The sequence below is a fragment of the Xiphophorus hellerii genome, chromosome 22 (genome assembly GCF_003331165.1).
Source record: "Xiphophorus hellerii strain 12219 chromosome 22, Xiphophorus_hellerii-4.1, whole genome shotgun sequence".
NCBI lineage: Eukaryota > Metazoa > Chordata > Actinopteri > Cyprinodontiformes > Poeciliidae > Xiphophorus > Xiphophorus hellerii.
The window spans coordinates 26,376,727-26,397,686 of NC_045693.1; the positions used below are offsets into that span (position 1 = coordinate 26,376,727).

Consider the following 20,960-nt stretch of genomic DNA (forward strand, 5'->3'; position numbering starts at 1 on the left):
CCACAAAGTGTGGGAAATGTAGGAAGCGATACATTGACTCAACTATGAAAAGTCAAACGTCCCCAGACAATGTGCATGGCTCCTAGAAGTGTGTGAACCCACTGGCCCAAAGGGTTTTAATACGTTCACAACGAATTGATATTGAATTGAAGACAAATTTAATGCAGTGCATCGATTACTTTTTTTCTTTTACCCACACCTATTTATGTCTTTGGAATGGAACTGAAGTATTCAGGGAGCCAGCATGGGATCTAAGTTAGTTCCTGTACTTACGATTTCCTTTAGTGTCCCATCAAGACTGTTGTTAGAGCGCATTTAAAACATTTAGTTGACTTTTCCACAGTTGTTGTGATGCTGGTTGGATTAAAACCACACAACCTCCTCAAGTTTGCTATTGTTTAATATGATATAACAGTTAGCAGTAGTAAAGAAGGAGCAGCATGTGCTGGATATAAAAATCCTGTGAGCAGAGAGGTGTGGAGGATGCTGTGGGAAGCTGCTGCACTGTGTGCCGCAGCTGTCATCATGTCTGGCTCACTTTAGATTGGTTTGGTGCTCTGTGTGGGTAAGGTGCTGCTGAATTCATTCCCTCAGCTCTTTTTAATCACAATGTCTATTAGCAGTTGAACAGTTTTAATTAACTGATGTTTGAATGCGCTGCTGCTGCTTTAGTTTAACCATCATTAGTAGAATCAGTTTCTCTTCAGCGCTCAAGATCTTGTTTATTTCTTGTCCAGTTGCAAACTTTTGAGTGTTTTTCTCTTCTTTTTTTTTACTATTGTTTTTAAGCAATCGATAATTTATGCCTGTTGAGACATGACACTTTCAAACAGGTTGATAGTTTGTTGTGTTATCCAGGCATTAACATGTTTCGTTGAAAATATATTCTCATTTATATAGAAAAAATCCAGGTGGTGCTCTCATGAGAAGACTAAAAAATGGTAGTCCACATCTCCATACTTGACTACAGCTACAAGCTGTTTCTCAGTTTGTGCTTTATCATGTAACTATATGGTCATTTTCTATATTCTCAACCTGTCCAGAGAAGATTTTGATTGATTTTAATATTTCACATCTTTCTGAATTATTACCTTTACATGCGTCCCCTTCTCCTTAAGCTTCTTACTGATGCTCTGGGAGCCTGTTCCAGAGCAGTGTGGATATCTTGTCCCTCTTATAGCTGTCTAGTGTTTCCCATGAGGAACAAGATGTTGGGAGTAGAAAAAATGGATTTTATTGACAGATATGTTTTTACGATAAAACATACAGAATGGTAGAATGTTTTTTTTACATGCAGTGCCAGTGAACTGTGATGTTTGGAAAGACTCTGCTGTTTTGAGTTGAACAACCAGTGGCATCCCGAAGTACATCACACTGTTACTGAACATGGTTTGCCCTTTAATTAGCTGAAATCAAGTGTGTTTTTCTTTAGTGAAATCCATCCACTGCATCGTTTTCCTGCTTTCTAGTGATGGCACACACGCACACACACCCTGCAGTGAGTCATTCCCTTCAATGTGAAAGCGGCGGCTCTAAAGGTGACTCTGACGTCTTGCACGTAAATCTATTCCTGTGACTCTGTTAGACCAGAATCAGGAGTTCTCGGGCTGAGTTAGGTTTTGTGGGCCTTAAGTTTGAGCATCAAAGCCTATACAGCTTTAAGCAATAGATAATGTATGTCTGTCTTTGTTGCATGTCATATAAATGTCCAGAATTATTTCATTAAATTGAGATAGGGGGGTAGGATTAATAAGTGTTCACTTCTTCCTACTCCTTTTCTTTTTTCTTTTTTTTTATCGCCCCGCAAGGGGTCTTTTTTGTGGGCTCTGGTGTCCCTTTTTCAAAGTAGGCTGACAAGAAATGGGGAAGGAGAAGAGGGAAGACACGCGGTAAACGTCATCGGGTCTGGGAGTCAAATCCCCAACAGCCACGTCAAGGCCACATTGCTTCTGTATGTGGGTCGCGCTAACCCCTCTGCCACCACGGCACGCCCTTTCCTACTCCTTTTCAAACAGGAAAATAATTGCAAAGAAATTATTTAGTTTTTGGTTATGTATGCACATGTTTTCTCTGTCCTACTTATTGCTTGTTTGCTTGTTTTTTTTAAATCTGTTTGAAATAAATAAATAAATACAATTTTTTTTTACAAAAGTTAGCTAAAATGCTATCAATACCATGTTGACTAAGACTGACTTACACCATTTCACCATCAGATTAGCTAAAATGCAATTTTTAGCTAAAATGTTAATGTTAGCATGGGAGCTATTACTAGTATGTTAATCTACAGTAGCATAATCCTAGTATGGAAACAGCAAGGTATAAGTTAAAATGAGCTAAAATGTTCATCTTAGCTTGAATGCTAATGTTAGCATGGGGCTATCAGTAGCAATGCATGGGAGGCGGTGCATTGTCTTGATTCAACCCCAAATATCTAATTTTTGATGAATTATCCCATTGCTCTGTGCTTTGTTTCCCATGCTAGTTTCTCCTGAGGAGAATTTCTTTGTCTCAGTTGAAAGGAGTGAATTTTTGATGAGGTTAAAAGGAAAGAAAATGAAGTAAATGCAGCTTTTGAGGAGGTTGTTGCGGTTGTAGCTTTCCTCCTCTACGCCGCAGCTCCACTCTGCTCACACGGCTTGTGTTTGTAAGAAACACCAAGACAACAATTGATCCTCACAGGTGTGACAGAAATTTGCAGTGTGCCACACGAACAAGAAAAATACCTCATAGAGAATAGTGGATTTGCTGTTCAGTATGGTCCTTGTACAGAGCATTGATTTATAGCATTCTTAGAAACATAATTCTGTTTCTTTTCCAGTGCTGAAATGCCAGTCGGCGTTGTCGGACCAGAGGAGCCTGGCTATCCAGTTCCACCTGGAGTGTGCCTACATCAGTCTGACCTACTACGAGTACGGGAGCTCCAAGGAGCACATCAACACGGCCAAGGAGCTTTCCGGGCTCCACATCAACATGACAGGTGTGTGTGATTTACTGGTTGAAAATATGAGTGTTGTGTGATAGAAATCTGCTCTTTAAAAATGTGGTGTTCTTAAGAATATTTGGTCATGTTGAGGTTGAACTCTTTTTCTTGATCTGGTGCCGTTTAATCCAGGTGCTCTCGGGAAACGGACCCGCTTCCAGGAGAAGTTTTTGGCTCAGCTCCTCCTTGAGGTGAAAAGGCAGGAGGGGAAGGAGGAGGCTGATCAGAGAGTCAGCGAGACCAGTCCCACTCCGACGCCACAGGCCAGCCTACCCAAAGTAGGAACGGTCTCTATCTTCATAGCGCAACAGTAGCTTTTGTCTGGTTGAGTTCCTTAACTTGACTTAACAAATGCTTTACCTATTTTAGACTTCAGTTCTTATTGAAAAGCTTCAACTGTTTGCAGTTTCTGTGCAGGCTGGAGCCTCCACAATAATCTAGTAATTGATACACAATCACTCATGACCATTTGGTTTGGGAATCAGCGTTGGAACTTATCACGTCAGCGTGAAATGAAATTATTTTTGTGTGAAGGTCCTACCATCAGTTGACAATGTTCATCTGAACTGCTGAAAGAGTTCAGATGGTTGATGGTTTAAAATTCGTCTTTTAAATATTTTCAAATGTATTTAATGGTTGCTGGGCTGTGTCCCGAGAGGTCTCAGACTTACTGCTTTCCTCCAGTTCTTTTTTTTTTGTCAGTGCTTAAATTTATCATGCTTCCATTAAGAAGGGAGGGACAGTAAATGGACTCAATCAAGACTGTCGTTAGCCAGAGCTCAGTGACTCATTTTATAATGATGGGAGGAGAGAAGAGAAGCGGGTCATGTGTTCATCATTGAGCCAGAACCCCAGCAACCAGGGAGGGGCTCTGCCTCTTGGTCTGACAGGACTTTGTAATCCTAACTGATGCCCCATTGTCACCTTGTAGACAATTTACTAAGGGCAGGGGCGACGTCAGCGTTTGGAGCAGTTTAACAAAAGCAATCTGAAATAAAAGAAACAACAGTCCCTTTCTGGCCTGTGATGCATCATACTGCAGCGCTGTAAACAAGGTTTTCCCTCATATTTTCATCTTTTTGCTTTTTATCTCTCTTAGATGTTTTTGATAATCAAACCCATGTTAACATTGGACCAGTACAACCTGAACAAATGCAAAGTGTAGTTTTCAAAGGATTATTTAATATTTGTAACAGGGTTTCCCCCAGAAAACTTGCTAAGGCGGTGCTTGAGGCACTAGGGCAGTCATGCAGAAGTTCGCTGTGTTTATAGTTGACGGGAAGTTTGAAAATATCACTTGATAATGATGTGTTATTGAAAGTAATGCCTAAACTCCAACTATAAAGTCCTAAAGAAAAATCAATTGTTAAATAAATAAACAAGTATAGCCTGGTGGCCCGCCAGGCTTGTAATACACTATTGGAAGCCCTGCAACAACAATAAGAGCCTGACTCAAATCTACTTAAGTAAAACTCAACCTGGTGATCACTAGGAATTCAAAAATATTCACTGGATTAACAGAATGGAAGTGGAACATTTTGTATGGTGCACCCTACATCTTTTTACAGCGGTTTAAAAACTAAAAATGTTCTGCCTACAATCAAGCAGCGGGGTGGTGGTTCCATTAACCATGAATTCTTCTCTCTAGCAGAAAATCCTGAAGAAGAATGACTATCTGATGGCATTAAGCTCAGACTGCTCAAGTCTTCAACACAGCAGCAGCAAGTCCTGCCTCAACACCCAGACCCAGAAACATTGGTGTCCCATCACATGTGAATTTGTATTGATGCCTCTGATTTATTGTCCAGCTGTTTGCCCATAATCTGGCATGTCAGAACCAGGACTAGCAGAGAAACAGAGTTATTTTTAATTTTTTTTTTTTTACAAAATCAATACAATTAGAAGACTAAACACTTAATATTCTGTATGTTCCACATCAGGCTTGTGCTGACTTTATGTCCTGATTTCTTTATATGTAATACATTTTTCTTCTTGTTGTGCAACCCTTGCCATCCTATGCTATGCATTGCAAAAATCAATCTTCTCTCACATCCCATAGTTTTATCAGACGTGGACATGTGTGACCGGAGGTTTTTGTTGTTGTTGTTGTTGTTGACAGGATTACCATCTGGATGACGACACGCTGCTGGATCGGATCACTTTAGCTGAGCCCGATCTGTACCAGCTGCCTGACCTGAGTGCTGAAGAGCAGGCCCTCGTCCTGGGTGTGTGGTAGGTCAACTCCCCCGACCCTTTCTGTGTGTTTAAAATGTGACCTGGCGCCTGGTGATTATAGGCCTACTTAATGTTGATCTGGACAGAATGAAATAAGTGCAGAACTGTCGGAGTGTAAAAACTTTGAAGCGTTTCTCGCATCAATCTTTATAGAACGGTTCTCTCTGTTCAATCGGCTGCTGGAGGAATTTCTTCCACCTTCAAGTGAGTCTTTGAACTGACTCTGAGAGACGAGCGTCTCTTGGCAGTATGTTCTTTTTGTACAGTAATCACAAGTTTCTGTTTCACTTATCTGCCATTTTTTAAAATTTATTTTAAATCGTAGGATTCAAAACAGATAGTTTTGTTCAATGTTTATTTTTGATTTTGGTTTTGTTTAACTGTAATAAAACATTCATGGCGGTTCCCCCAAGAAAACTTAGCGCGGTGGTAATCCATCAGTTGCTCCGACGTGTTTTTACGTAAAAAATATGAAACGTTGACAGGAAATTTTGGAAATATGACATTACCAACAAAAAACACACAACAGTGGACTAAATAAAACTAGTCTTTCTGTAGGTTGTGTATATATATAATCAAACGCCACTTTTACTGATTGTGAAAATTGGGTTGAATGTCAAACCAAACTTTATTGTTAAACTTGGTGTGATTAGGACAGGAGCAGAGTTGTAGATCTATGTATTTTCAGGGATTTTCAAAAGATCAGGGATCTTCCGGTTGTTTCTGCTCTTACAGTGTTCTGATTGGGCAGCATGCCCTAAAATCTTGTGGCTGATCACTGATAAAATGATGATAAAATATGCGTAAAATTGGGGTGCACCGATTGTAGTTTTCTGGCCGATCACCGATTAACAATCTTTTAAAAAACCTAACTTTCCGATTTAGGCCAATACCATTTTTTAAATATATTGATATACTGTATGTTGCTTAATATATCAAGAAAGTTGCTGAAATTGGCAATAATGGGGTGACTATTTTTAACTGTAAATGTGCAGACATGACCTGGTCGGCCGGTTTGTCAGCCGACGATTTGCTCTCTCACAGGAGTAAAGAAAAGCACAGTGGTTGATTTTTAGACTTTTGTTGAGGTTGATGACATTGGTGGATAAGATCAGCTTCACATGTAAAAATCGGCCAATCACCGATCTCCCACAACTAAGGAAATCGGTGCACCCCTGGCGTAAAACGTTAAATACTCCACCGTGTGTTCATATTCTCGTCGTATTTGCACCAAAAAAAATGGCACATCACGGTTGTGGTTGTCTCACTATTGTTAAACAACCACAAGATTCTCCTTACTCAGAATCTTGTGGCTGTAGAAAAGATCAGTGAATAAGATCAGTCTCACCAATCGTCCGTCAACCACAGTAAAAGAAATCGCACCCTAAAACAAAGTAATGAAAACAAAATTCTCCCTGCCCCAGATACCTCTTTACAGTTTTTTTGTTTCTTTTTATAAATCTCTTTAATTTATTACATAATGTAAAAATACACCCGACATTGCTGCATCAAACATAAACATTTTTCATAAGGATTTTTAACTTGACAGTATAATATTGGGTTATTTTGAAGAAGAAGCCAATGCAAATAAAGCAATCCTTCAGTCTAATTTATTTTCATCCAGCTCTATACTTCGTTTTGAAGAAACTGATTGTTGTTGTCGCTATAACAACATGGACTGTAGGGTTTTTGTGATTCCATTAAAGCTGCATTTGTAATGATGTGACGGGTGTTTAGTAGAGCAGTTCCTGGGACAGTGACCCGTCCATGACCAGAACCTGTTTACGGGCCTGTTTCCATCCAGAACCAGGGTGACCAACAGACACTCAGTCTAGTACCAGAGCTCTGTATCTGTCGGTGATGAATTTCGTCGGCGCGACGGAGGCTGGATGGGTCAAGTGAAGGGCGACGCAGCAGTCAGTGAGATTGCAGGGAGATGATTGATGAGTAATGGGCTCTGTTTCAATTAAAGCGCTATCTGCACACCTGAATGTAGCTCCAAGGTAATGTCAGACAGGAGTAGATTAGACCTCTGAGTCCTCCAAAAAGCTACTCATCAGATTTATTCGTTTTATTTTTTTATTCCAGGCCCTATTTGTTATTGCTGGACCCAGGGAGCCTTGAGAACATGAACTGTCTCTCTCTCTCTCTGATTTATCCTCATGTTTATCATGATGATGTTGATGCAAAGCTCTCCAAACTTCAAACTGAAGTAAAGGTCAAGTGGAGGCGTTTGCTTATACACTAATAATTACTGCTATGGTGTCCATCTATCCATCCATTTTCTTACACCCTTGTCCCTAATGGGGTCAGGAGGTGCTGGTGTCTATCTCCAGCGAACGTTTCGGGCGAGAGGCGGGGTCACCCTGGACAGGTCGCCTGTCTGTCGCAGGGCAACACAGAGACAAACAACCATGCACACACACATACACACACCTAAGGAGAATTTAGAGAGACCAATTAACCTGACAGTCATGTTTTTGGACTGTGGGAGGAAGCCGGAGTACCTGGAGAGAACCCACCATGCACAGGGAGAACATTCAAACTCCATGCAGAAAGACCCCGGGCCGGGAATCGAACCCAGGACCTTCTTGCTGCAAGGCAACAGTGCTACCAACTGCTCCACTGTGCAGTCCTGCTATTGTATCTATTTATCTTATTACACAGTGCTCCAAATTATTATGCAAGTGATATTTTCTCAGATGTTCATAAATGATCAATGCAAATGATGGTCAGTATAATTTTCAAGTCATGAACTATTACAGTATAAATCAAATTTTACTGAACAAACCATGAGAACAGTATTTTTTTCAAAAATAAAAAACTCAACCTGCACAATTCTTGCTTCCATTGAACTTGTGAGTTTGTGGAAAGTTTCTGCTTGAATTTCTTTGCAGGATGTCAGAATATCTTCCCAGAGCTGCTGGTTGGATATGAACTGCATTCCACCCTCAGATCTTCTGCTTGAGGAAACTCCAAAGGTTCTCAATAGGGTTGAGGTCAGAGGTCAGAGGAGGATGGTGACCACACCATGAGTTTCTCCCCTTTTATGCCCATAGCAGCCAATGACACAGAGGTATTCCTTGCAGCATGAGATGGTGCATTGTGTCATGCATGAAGATGATTTTGCTACTGAAGCTCTTCTTTTTGAACCATGAAAGAAAGTGATCAGTCAGAAAGTCCATATACTTTGCTGAGGTCATTTTCACACCTTCATGGACTCTGAAGGGGCTGACCAATGATTCTCTCCTCATGATTCCGGCCCACAGCATGACTCCACCACCTCCTTGCTGACGTCACAGCCGTGTTAGGATGTGGTGGCCATCCACCACCAATCCACTACTGCGTCCATCTGGACCATCCAGGGTTGCACAGCAGTCATCAGTGAACAAGTCTGTTTGAAAATTAATCTTCATGCACAGCTGGGCCCACTGAGACCGTTTCTGCTTGTGAGCTCTGGTTAGGGGCCCAATAGTAGGTTCATGCACTGCAAGCCTCTGGAGGATCCTCCACCTTGAGGTTCCAGAGGCACCAGCAGCTTCAAATACCTGTTTGCCGCTTTGTAAGGGCAATTTAACAGCTGCTTTCTTAATCCGATGAATTTGTCTAACAGAAACCTTCCTCATTCTGCCTTTATCTGTACAAACCCATCTTTGTTCTGAATCAGCCATAAATCTCTTCGCAGCTTCAGTTTTCATTAAATATCTAATGTTTTCATATCTTGTCATACGGCACTACACTACCTGATGATTTTCGTCAGCAGAGATTCTTTCTCTTTCCCATATAGCTTGAAACCTGTGGCCTGTTTAATAATGTGGAACATCCTTCTTAAGTAGATTTCCTTTAATTGAGCTCATCAGACAAACTAATCAACCAGCTCTCTGAAATTAATTATAGTGATTCAAAGAGCCCTGACACACAGTACCATCTATAAATTTAATAGCACAACAAAAAATGTAATCTTTATGACACTTCAATCCAATTTGCATATTAATTTGGAACACGGTGTATTGTTGCCTAAACAGTAAACTGGGATGAGATTATACTTAATTTCAGGTGGTTGATACATGGTGGAGAGCCATTTAGCTGCCTTACAGTAACAGTTGAAGAACAGAACAGGATTCCCCATCGGCCATCTGACTGCTGCTGCGCAGTAGAGATGCACTGATCCGATATTAATCTTTGTCAGCCCTGATGATGAAAAATAATTTAGCTCGGGTATTGGTGACAATGTGTTTCCAAACCATAAAGGCAGATCTATTCAGTCTAATTCTATCTTTTGTGCTCTGATCAACGACATGCTTTATTTTTTATTTTACATTATGTTTAGAATTTCCAATTTCGCTTTCTGAACCATCTGAAAGAAGGTGTGTTGCCGTTTGTTCTTACATGTTTGACCAAGGTAATCAACCTATTGTATTTGTCAGTTTCAGTTCCTTCATGATTTATTTTACATTGGCTGTTCTACTCCTAACTGCACTGCATCGGCAAATTAATGTTGTTGTTTTTACATGTTCGACCAAGCTTGTGAAGCAATTGGTATAAATAAGTGCACTGTACTAGTGGAGAGTTATCAAACACATTTGCAATTCAGTAAATTTATGTCTGAATTACTGAAAATAAAAACATTTTAGGACAATTGTTTTTCAGATAATAAACCTCAGATTTTGGTATTGGCAGTGAAAAAAGTGGATCGGTGCAACACAACTATGCAGAGCTTTCAGCAGTTTTTATTTACTTGACGTGTTAAAAACGTAGCCAGATTGGCTTTCGTGTTAATACAATATACTCTCAATAACATGTTGACAGTGTGAATATTGTGCTTTTTTGAAAATTGTTGTGATGATTGTTCACTAATGTCTCAGGGCCGTAGAAATGGCCTCTCCAGACAGTCGGTGCATCTGTTCTTGTTTCCCTTTAGATCGGGACATGAAGTCTTATTTATTCTTGTTTGTCGTTTTTCTTCAGATTATTTTTGCCTACTTCATTTTGTGAGACATGAAGTAATCATTGTTAACGTATTGATTAGTGTATTGATTCTACAAATGTGACCTTGTCGTGGCTAGTGGAAGTGAACAAAGAAAATGACATTAATCACAATTGGTTGGAGAATTACGAAGGAGAGGGAGAACTTAGATAAATGTTTATTTGTCATTATTATTATCGTTTCTTATTTTTTGGATGAGGATTGGTAATTTGTTTGTGTTACGCTCTAACGTATTGTACTTATATTGAGTGTACCTTGAGAGACTGAAGGCTTCCACAGTGAAAACCAGAAGAGCTCTGCAAGGAGAAGATACTTTTTACCAGCTGGATTGTTCAGAATCATTCAAGATTTTCTTCTATCACATTTCTGATAATTCTGCTTGTCTTGGATAAAATGAGAAAAGCGTTTGTTTACTGTAGAGGTCATGATGGAGTCTATGAACCTGAAACATTACGTTAAAACAGAGATGTGTGTGTGTGTGTGTGTGTGTGTGTGTGTATGTGTGCGTGCTTTGTGTCTCTTTTAATCCCTTTCCCCAATTCCTGTCAGAGTTTCTGCGAACATATTCCACTTCTCACTCTGACTTTTCAGAGACAGAACTTCAGTTGAGCTTCATTATTCTTGTTAGTGTTAAAAAGAAACCTTTACTAAAAAATGGATTTCATTTAAGGTGTCAGGATTTGGAGGATTAGTTGGTAGAGATGGCAACGCATGGCGAGGCTCAGCATGAGCTGTTGGAACGATTCGCTCTGCTTATTGAACACACCGAGAGAAAGAGAGGGAGAGAAAGAAAATGATTTTCCTCCTCTGTGGTACTCGGTCTTACTGAAAACCTGCAGATGATTTCAGCCTCTGGCTTTGTTAATAACACTGTAACAGCCTCTAGAACCCTTGGAGGATCCAGAAGGGAACTGAAGGACGTTGGAAATAGTCTGAAACTTTGTCTCGGACGACGTTTCTTATCTAAAAGCCGAGCTGGCTTCTTTTAGCAGCCTTCAGCTTAAACACAGCTGTGCTCCATCTTCATGCTCCTTCCTAAAAGAAATGTCTGATGTTTAGTTTCTCTGTCTTTCTTGTTTATTCATTCATTAGCCACTATGAGAAAACTGTTCTGTCAAAACCCTCCTATATCAAGGATCTCTCAAACAAAAGGGGAGTAGAATTGAGCGAGGTTGATGTAGAGCGTTCCATGTAACGGTCGCCATGCATCAGACAATATGCCTTAAAAATGGCTGCATTGACATTTTCACGCTCATTTCTGCATTTATCTCTTTGCATGCGAGTGTGGGATATTCTTAAATCCCACACCTGCTCTCAGACGGTGTTCAGGTGTGTGTGACTTTCTCAGTGCAGCAGAGGAAACCGGGCCGGGTCGGAAAATTACGATCATTCAGATTGTTTTTATTGTGCGTTCTGATGTACGTTCAAATAGAGGCTGACTGAGAAAAGTCATTTAGCTTCTGAAACTGGAGTTATTTTCAGAAAGCCATGACATAGCTCTTGAGCTCCTGGATTTCTCAGGAGGGCTGTGGGCATGTGCATGGATGTGTGTGTGTGAGAGAGAGATCAACTTTTAGCCTTTTGGATCAAACATTTCATAGCCTGACCACAAGATCAGAAGCAGCTCTTTAGTCTGGGCTGGGAATCTGAGGTCATGTTGCAGAAAACTGGAGTTTTTTTTGAATTGAACAGTTTGTTTTTTCTACAAAGTTAATTTTATATTTTAAGGCATGTAATTATCAATTAATGTTCAAATCTGACAGATCACTTAAAGGTGGAACACCTGCTGCTCCATATTATAATTCTACCAGCAGAGGTTTTTATTATTATTTTTTTTTGGAATGCGAGTCCTTTCAACTGAAGACGCATGTCTTCTTGAACAGGCCACTGGGGGGCGCTGCACCGGGTTCCCGAACCACAGATGGGTCTGCGCTGGCTGGAGGAACGCTTGGGGAAAGTGTGTGACTTCATCCTGGCGCAGTTTAATGGATGTTCTGCAGTGTGATGACCTGATCTGGGTCAGAAAGCTCCAATACAGACAGAACTTCGCAGCACATCTGCATTTTGTTTCTCATTAGCACTGCAGTGTCTGTGGGAGAGGAACCATTGAGTATTTACCATGGTTTCACCACCACATGTATCATTCACAGGGTTCAGCTAACACATGAGCTGCAGAGAACAGCTGGTCCTGAATTAGTCCTGTTATCATTTTTACAGCTAAATCGACAGCAGGTTTTCAGTTTTGAACAGTGACCATTTACTTATGGAAACATGAATATTTGAACAGTTACTTTTTTTGGTCCTTTGCTCTTTCACTAATTAATTTATTGTTTCTCCATGTGTTTGCTCATGAATGAGCTTATTTTAGTTCACTCCTTCAGTTCTTCATTTCCTCATCGTTTCAGGTTGCAGAGCGGCTGGTGAGTTTGTCCTTCTGATCTATTCTGTTATCTTCCAGCACCGACTTTCAGAAGAACAATCCTGTGCACAAACTAACAGCAGAAGAACTGCTGGCATTCACTTCTGTAAGTTCTTTTACTGTTCTTTTAACTAGAGTGAATTGGTTCTCAATAATAACATTGACATAATTCTCTAAAATGACTAAATAAAATGGGTATAAAACATAATGTTGATGCATGATCATGGTCGTGTTTCCATCTATGTTTTTTGTGCACATTTTGACGCCTCTGGTTAGAAAAAGTTTTTATGGAAATGGCAAAATACGAAATTTCTCATTTTTTCAAAACAGGTTTTGGGACTAAGATTTCTTGTGGATTATTTGAAAAAGAGCTTAAACTCTAAAGAGAAGATGGAAATACATTTGCCTACAATGTTCTGAACATTCCCATCCACTGTGCCTTACCAGAGGCACAGAACTCGGGAACATTTCTAATTTGAGACCTCCAGCTCGGAGGAGTGGACTTTCCATTTCTGAGATGTATGGGCCGTGCTAGTTTGGAATCTCTACTTCTTGTTTATTTCAACCATGTGTAGCGTAAACATGTAGCGAAATCACGTTTTTTGCGTAGCCTGGTTGATTTGCTCCAAACACATATAATTACCATTTCTTTTTTCCCCCCTTTTTGGCAACATCTTAAAGGTTTGCTTGAAATTTGCATGACTGTTGGATGAAAACATAGCTGGTCATGACACTGTCTGACAGCAACAGTCTTCAGTCAGAGGCTTCTTTAGATTCATTGCCTAACTGACTGCTACCAGAGATCTTCAATATCCACGGCATCAACATCCACAACTCTTTTAATACTTTAATGATAGATGTTATGACATTCAAAAGTATTTTTGAAATAAACTGAACTAAACTGAATTGAATGTGAACTATCGTAGTTCCCATGCAGGAATGTGTGTGAAGTGGTTTACTTTTTAAATCTTTACTTTCCTGTTATTTTCTCTGTATTTGTAAAGTCAAGGTTAAAATTCTAAGCAAGCTGATTTGGGATAAAGGAGGTAAAGGTGTGAGGCATCAGTCATCATCACATACTAAAACCCATCATTCTCTAATTAAATGAGCTGTTTGGCAAAGAAGGTGGAGAAAGACTCTGGGTTATTGGTTCAGTGACTCCAAATAATAACAGCCCAAAGCAGTCGAACTGGAACCAGCTTCCAACAGAAAGAGCACAGCTATTTCACAGAGCTTTGGTCAAGATCGGTCAATGTTTCATTGTTTTGCTCCTCCTTAACTTTGAGGCTTGAGATGAAACTGGAAGCCATTAAAACAAAGGCTACACACCACGGGCTCCGGAAAATATATTCACAGGTTTCTTAGAGATCCAAAATGTTTTGCAATCATAGCCAGAAATTCAATGAAATCATCCAATTGCAAAGCATTGTTCTAGGTAACACCATCCTATGTGTCTGTCTGTGTTACTGTTGCACCAAGACATATGGGGGGGGGGAAGTCAGGCTTCACAGCTGGTTTAAAGGCTCAGCATCAGGGAATCAATATCTAATCAGTGAAAAGGCGAGCTCGATATGCTGCAGAAATGGGAAGCAGTTCAGAGCTACGCTGCCTCACAACAAATGCTACGCTGGGACAATAACATGATGAAAAGTGCTTTGGACACCACTCGTGAATAGCAATTTGAGCTGGATAAAAAGCAGCCATTGTTTCCCGACTGTGACCTGCTGCCTCAGAGCGCCGACAGTCTATTACTGAGAAGCACTTTTACTTTAGGCCATATATACACTGATCAGGCGTAACGATATGACCACTGAGATGGGAAGTAGGGGCAATATCGTTATGTATTGCCCAACTTTTCACTCACCATTTAGGGTTTTATTATTGGCACTAAATTTTTATGTCAGTAACCTCATTTGAAATACCTACGGAGAAAAAACATGTTCACCACTTATTTGTCTCCTTGGCAATTCAATGAACATTAACATTATTTTTTTATTTTTTTTAAGTGTTGGTTTTCTCAACGAGCTTTGAAGCAGCAACTAACCAGTTGCTGTACTCTCAATGTGTCTGCCTCTGGTTTTTAACTTAGTTTTTCCAGTTAAGTTTCCAAAAAACTAGCAAGCAAACAATTTTAAAGCGCTACCGGCTTTTTAAATGCTGTTTTAAATGAGCGTCGTCATCTGGCCCAACAAACAGTCTTCAGTAGCCGACCGTCATCGATGGCGGATGCCGTGTTATGAGTGGAAAGGAAAGCTGCTGCAGGCCAGGCAGCGGCTGGCTCTGTGAGCAGGCATCTTCCCAGCCTACATGTAGATCCAGGAATCTGCAGGCTGGTTAGATGGTTGTCACGTGGCCGGCCATCTACATCAGAGCACTTCTTCTGTTTCTGTGTCCTCCCCAGAATATAATACAATGTTCATTTCAACTTCATGCACTGCTCTCCAGTGTAATTCTGACAATGAGACCTGACCGAGGACAAACGCAGTTAAATGAGTTGGGTTTACAGAAAAAAAACTACGCCCTAAATTAGAAAGGTTTGGATATATACTTCAAATGTAAATGAATTGATTGTGATGGTCTGCGTTGAAAAGAAGGAGTGACAGGAAGTATTTTGAAAAATTGGATTTTATTTTAACTCAAAAGTCATATTTGCACTACAATGCCGAGCTTGTGAAAGAGGTCAAAGAAGCAAACTCTACTGGTGGCAAAAAAAAAAAAAAACATGGTTCATGTTTTTAACAAACCAAATGTCTGCAGAGATAAGTTAGAAAAACTTATTTTTTTTTTTTCATTTTTTAAAAGGAATGATGGTCTATTGATAACATGTATACCATAGAGTCCTTGATGCTAAAAACTTCTTGAATTCTGACTTTTACATTGTTGTAAATACTACAATAAATCAGAGCTATAATGTAAGGGCTTTTCTTCTTCCTGGCACGTTCAATGTTCCATTCACAAAGTTCTGATTGCTTCTGAAAAGCTCTTTGTGTTCGTTTATGTTAACAGGAGGGTGACAAATGCTGATCATGTCGCATCATTTGATTTTAATCACCCAGTGATTTATATAGCTACAGAATAACTGCATAATTAGGACAGTTTACTGTTGCACTAATGACTCTGACAAGACCTGCTAAGCATCCACAAACAACATCAGTGCTTGTTCATCACTGCTACCGACATCGATCACTTTCATGAGACATTCACATCGTCATCAATAATCTGTGTGTGGAAATTCATTGTTGCATAATCCCGTCATTATAGATGGTCCTGGCATTAGTCCTTTTCTGACATATCCATCTGTGGGTAAATCATCTGCACCGTTCCCTGGAACCCTTTTATCAGCTCTTTGAGAGCTGAAACCCCAAGCTGGCCCGGCTATTACACACCAGCTTATCACTGCAGTGCCCAGATAAAGTCTTTGCAGCTCTAATAGCTTTTAATAATTAGGTGTTTTAAATGAGGCTTGCTTGTCGATTTCTCACTACAGCGAGCAGGAGAAGTCTTTGACTTTAGTGCAGAGAGGATGAAGCAAATGAAAACTAGGTTCTGTTTCCTGGTCGTACTGTCAGATGGCCAGCTGCGAAATGTCTGACCGCTGTGGAAGCTCAGGTCAAGCCTTTTAAAATGTTCCTTGTTAATTTTATCAAGAAAACACACATTCAAAGTGTTTAGTCTTGGTTCAGTTTGTAAAAGACCAGTTCACAACACATGTCCTCCCACTGAATATCCAGCTCTATGGAATCAAATTCAGTCCAAATTCAGTTCAGTCCAGGCTAATCCTGTCAAAGAGATGATTTTTAAAAAATGTGGGTTTTAGTAAATATCTTCCAGTTTATTTAACTCAGAAATACGTTATCATCAGGCCGGCGAAAATGTCAAGTTAGGCACAAAGTCTGGTATAAGACCAAAATGGGATAAAATATGTTTATAATTACTTTGTAACAAATCCAGGCAGAAGTAATAATTAAAGGAAAAACAAAACCATGAAACCAACTGATACTAAGTCGGTAATGTGAATATAGTGTATGTTAGAACAGGGCAAAGTACTTCCAGTTCCAAATGGCTCAGAGAGTGACATTAGAAAAACAAAGCTTGTTCACAAACAAGAAGTCTCCCTTTAACTTAAACTCTTGGTGTGTCTGAGTCTGATGCATTTTGGTATTTTCTTTACTCATCATGACCGTGGGTAGTGTTTAAAGTTTTTACTCAAGAGTAGCAATGTTTTGTCAAAAGTAAAAATTCCACAGTTTGAAACATGTTTTCCATTATAATGCAATAACAAAATGTGACCATCAGGTTAAAGTACATAGAACATGCTATATAAAAAGTATATCTTTGTTTTATCTCTTTGTTGCAAACCGTAATAGCTTATTCCTAATTACTTACATATTCAGAATTCCATCTTTTGGAAGGTTGATTAAATACATTAACAAAAAAATGTTTGCGCTCAAAAGAGTTCATCTAGTTTGTCACAGATCACAGATTACCCCAGAACTGCTTCCTGTTACGTGAGAAATGACTGAAATAAGTCCAATCTTCTGTGTCTCTTTTGTCTTTGGAACAGTGCATTCTGTCCCAGCCAAAGTTCTGGTCTGTGGAGGTCACAGCACTCTGCCTCAGGACCAAACTAGAGAGAGGAAGAACTCGGTATGTTGAAAGAGCCATGATGCAAACCCAGGTAAGGAGGCGGCCAAGAGGTTTGTTATTCAGCAGTAAAGTGACACTAAATGACTTGGGACATCTAATGTGCCTCATGGTGAAGCATCGATAACATTAAGATGAGAGCGCTAGTACTGGTTTATCACTGGTCTAGTAACTTTCTACAACCGGTCTACCATATTTCTAGCAATGGTCTAGCACCACTCTACCACAGGTCTAGCACTAGTGTACCATCAGTCTACCACCATTGGTCTACCAGCACAGGTATAGAGTATTCTAGAGAGATACTGTTGTGTTTTGACACATTTGTACGTGTTCTGCGACGGATGTCGCTAGAGTTGGAAAATATGAAGATTTGCAGCTGGACATGGGACATCAACCAATCAGATTCCACTACGTGACAGTGGCCTGTAATTGATATCCTGGCAGAACACATGGGCACCAAGTCGTTAAACTGGGCTTGGATGAGATGAAAATAGAGCTGAAAGCAATCCTCATCAGCGCGCTGCTTAAGTAGGCGATGAAGCTCCCCAAATTCAGAACACTTCTGAATTATCTGGTGAATCCATACAGCTCTGAGGCGCCCGACAGCGTTCTCTTTCTTTCAGTAAATAAAGCAAAGCCACTTGCTCAATTTCATCTGCCATTGTACAAAGAGACCAGCAGAGGAAAGCAACCAACACGCACCTTTCCACACTTTGCTCGTTTGCACGTCTAGAGTGAAGATTTCAATATGACTCTCGATATGAAGTGTCTGACTTCAAAGTGCACAAGCGTCCAACTTGAGACATTGGACGCATTCAGTCTGAACACAGCATAAATATTTCATATTTTATGCTTTGTCCAAACTAGGACTTACCACCCAATCCATCCTGGCCGATTCAGTTACCAAAAGCCAACTTTCAGCGTTAATTCCTGGCACACAAACCAGATCTCAGCTCAGGCTGGTGATGACGGCAGATGTCTGTCAAATCCTTCAGCAACTTATTGTCATTTACTACCAGCATCTGGATGAGATTGATTATCTGAAGTCATCATGGGCCATCAGAACGATTCAATGCAAGAGAAGGAGCATGATGTGTGAGATGGGTCGGTTCTTTAGCACTGTGAAACACCCTGATGGCAGCAATCTGCTGATTCATACATCAGTCCTTTTAGTCCTTTTTTCTATTATTTTTCATCCGCAGACCAAGAAAGTCCTCTTCACCTTCGTTATGAGTTCAAACCTGGAGCTCACGATGAGTGTGCAGCGTACTTTTTTGCACACATATACTGTATATATGTTACATTCAGCAGCAAAACAGAATAAAAGAAAAAAAAAAAAAAGAACTATGTTCCATGTCCAAGCAGTGCATTTCAGTCAAATGCTGCTCCTTGGACATCTGTTTTCCTGAGTGTGTTGGTGTGTACATGTCTGCTTCAGAAAGCTACCGACGGCGTTACAGAGCTTCGCTCGGCTCGCTGTGCCGATGAGTAATTGAGTAACCTTGCTCCTTCTTTCCGAACAACCCTGCACACAAACAAAACCATTAATCCCCCACAGCTCCAAATGTTATTTTCGATGTTGATCAATAACATCCCAGAAATGGCGAACGCAGACATGGGATGGGATTTAAACCTGCTGAAGCATTTATTAGGCTAGCACGGTGACTGTAGCTGAGGACTACAGCTACAGTGCTCCAAGAGGAACCAAATGTAGCCCAGGTTGGTTGTGGTTGTTTCTCAGACCTGTCCAGTCTGAGGCCTGGTGCTGCACAGAGCAGCTGGAAGCAGTAAAGCCTTTGATTAGCTCTGCTGTTTTCTGTGGCGTTTCCCAGAATTGTTCCGGGTTTACATCAAACACACTTTCTTCCAACTTTACAGTTTTCCCCAACTTATTGTGTCTTCTCTGTGTTGAAGTGCATTGGTAACATAGCCACTTCTGTTTGTTTGATTGCTCTGTCAGTGTACAGTGATCAGTTGCTTTCTATTTCTAGGTGTTTGTCCAAAGCTGCTTCACGTCTTAGTGCTTTTTTCTCACCACTCGTCTCTCCTGCTCACTTCTAGCCGAGCAGCAGCATTTGCCTTCTCTGTATAAAATTTTACTTTTAAGAAAATAATAAAGTTTTTAATGAAGTACTGTATACCAGTAGAAATCTGTATGATTACAAAGAAAATATAATTTTTTTTAATTTTAAAAGAAGGGTAAACTACAAGATTTCTTCTTCAAACCACTCCTTTTCATTCAAAACTTTTAAACGGTATATGAATGAAATAAACAAATACATTCTAAAACAGCAGCCCAACACGGCTGTCCATATCTGTCAGGTCAAAGGTTGCATACTGTCTCCTACATGATTGTGCATCAGAGGTTCTTGTAATCTGACACCTAAGCACCTTGCTAACATGTGTTAGGAGAAATGAACTGTCTATTATTTAATTTCCCTTTTTTTTATTTTCACATTGTTATGGAAAAATGATGGCCTACTACCAACTCTTGAATCCACTGTTTGCATGATCTGCAAACTTCTGTAAACTTCAGATTTGGGACAGAAGGCCTTTCTACTTGAATCTACAAAATGTTGGTATGGAGAAGTGGTTTTGAGGACCAGAAGGTGCAGTAGAATCCCAGTTTATCATCATATTGAAAAATATGTAACTGGCCACCAAAAGCAGGAACAAGTCATCAGGGCACAAATTGAGAATTTTATGTTTTTTTTTTTTTTTTTGCATAATATACTAGTTGAAGTCATGAAGAAATCACCTCGTGTTTGAAAAACAGTTTCAGACATTTTAAGGTGAACTTTGTGTTTGAATTCAACTTGTTTACTGAGGCCATTGCTGTTTCGGGGAGGGGAAACGCACCGCTGATTAGTATATGGTGCTTGACTGGCTGTTCTCACAGCTATTGTGGTTGGTTCCAAGGAATAAGCTGGGTAAAACATGGCTACCTAAGCAGCTACGTCATGGTTGGGGTTTTGTTATTCAAATGCAGAACAACCAGATTCCACAACAGCTTCATCCCTCATGCTATAAGGCTACTATATTCCCCTAAATTTTTTTATATGCTTATATTGATACTTATATTATTACTTATTTATTTATTATCATTGGAGGCTTACAACGAAATTTCTTTCAATATGTAAGAAATTGTGCAATTGGATGACAATAAAATGTATTGTCTATTAAAATGGGAAACTTTGTGTTTGAATTCAACTTGTTTACTGTTGAATTCTTGACTGCATGCGGGCAACAACTGATAGCCTCAATAACATGCATGGCGTGACAAATGTATTGGCAAATAGAGCATTTTAAAATGGTTATCGTTTTTAGCGATGTCCCAAAAATATAATAATTGATTAAGTTCATACATCACATCCCTGATAGATGGTAAGGCTCTGAACACCACCAGTTGATGAGCATCCACTTCTGGGAAGATTGGCAAAAATGTCAAAATGATTGTACTTAAGATTCCCCGATATTAGCATGTGTCATATGGAAGAATGCATGTGTTCTCAGAAACCTTTAGTCTGGTAGTTTATGGCTCAAGCAGATATTTAATCTATAAAAAATATAATACATTTCCAAAGCATGAAGTGTTAAAAGATGAGATAGGAGCATCTTAACAGCTGCAGTTTGAAAGAGTTGTCACTGTTCTTTCTGTTTTCTCCGTGGATTCTCCCGATCATCAGCCATTTAGT

The 20,960-nt window shown here is 39.9% G+C and overlaps 1 protein-coding gene across 1 annotated transcript in view; it reads left to right on the plus strand.

The window, feature by feature from the left end:
- Positions 1 to 20,960, plus strand: part of ttc27 (tetratricopeptide repeat domain 27) — a 50,488-nt gene that overhangs the window by 14,047 nt on the left and 15,481 nt on the right. Inside the window, exons 6-10 of the mRNA XM_032553792.1 lie at positions 2,819 to 2,977; positions 3,113 to 3,258; positions 5,100 to 5,212; positions 12,661 to 12,727; positions 17,186 to 17,299. Of these exons, the coding sequence (XP_032409683.1) occupies positions 2,819 to 2,977; positions 3,113 to 3,258; positions 5,100 to 5,212; positions 12,661 to 12,727; positions 17,186 to 17,299 (599 nt within the window). The remainder of the gene's footprint in view (positions 1 to 2,818; positions 2,978 to 3,112; positions 3,259 to 5,099; positions 5,213 to 12,660; positions 12,728 to 17,185; positions 17,300 to 20,960) is intronic.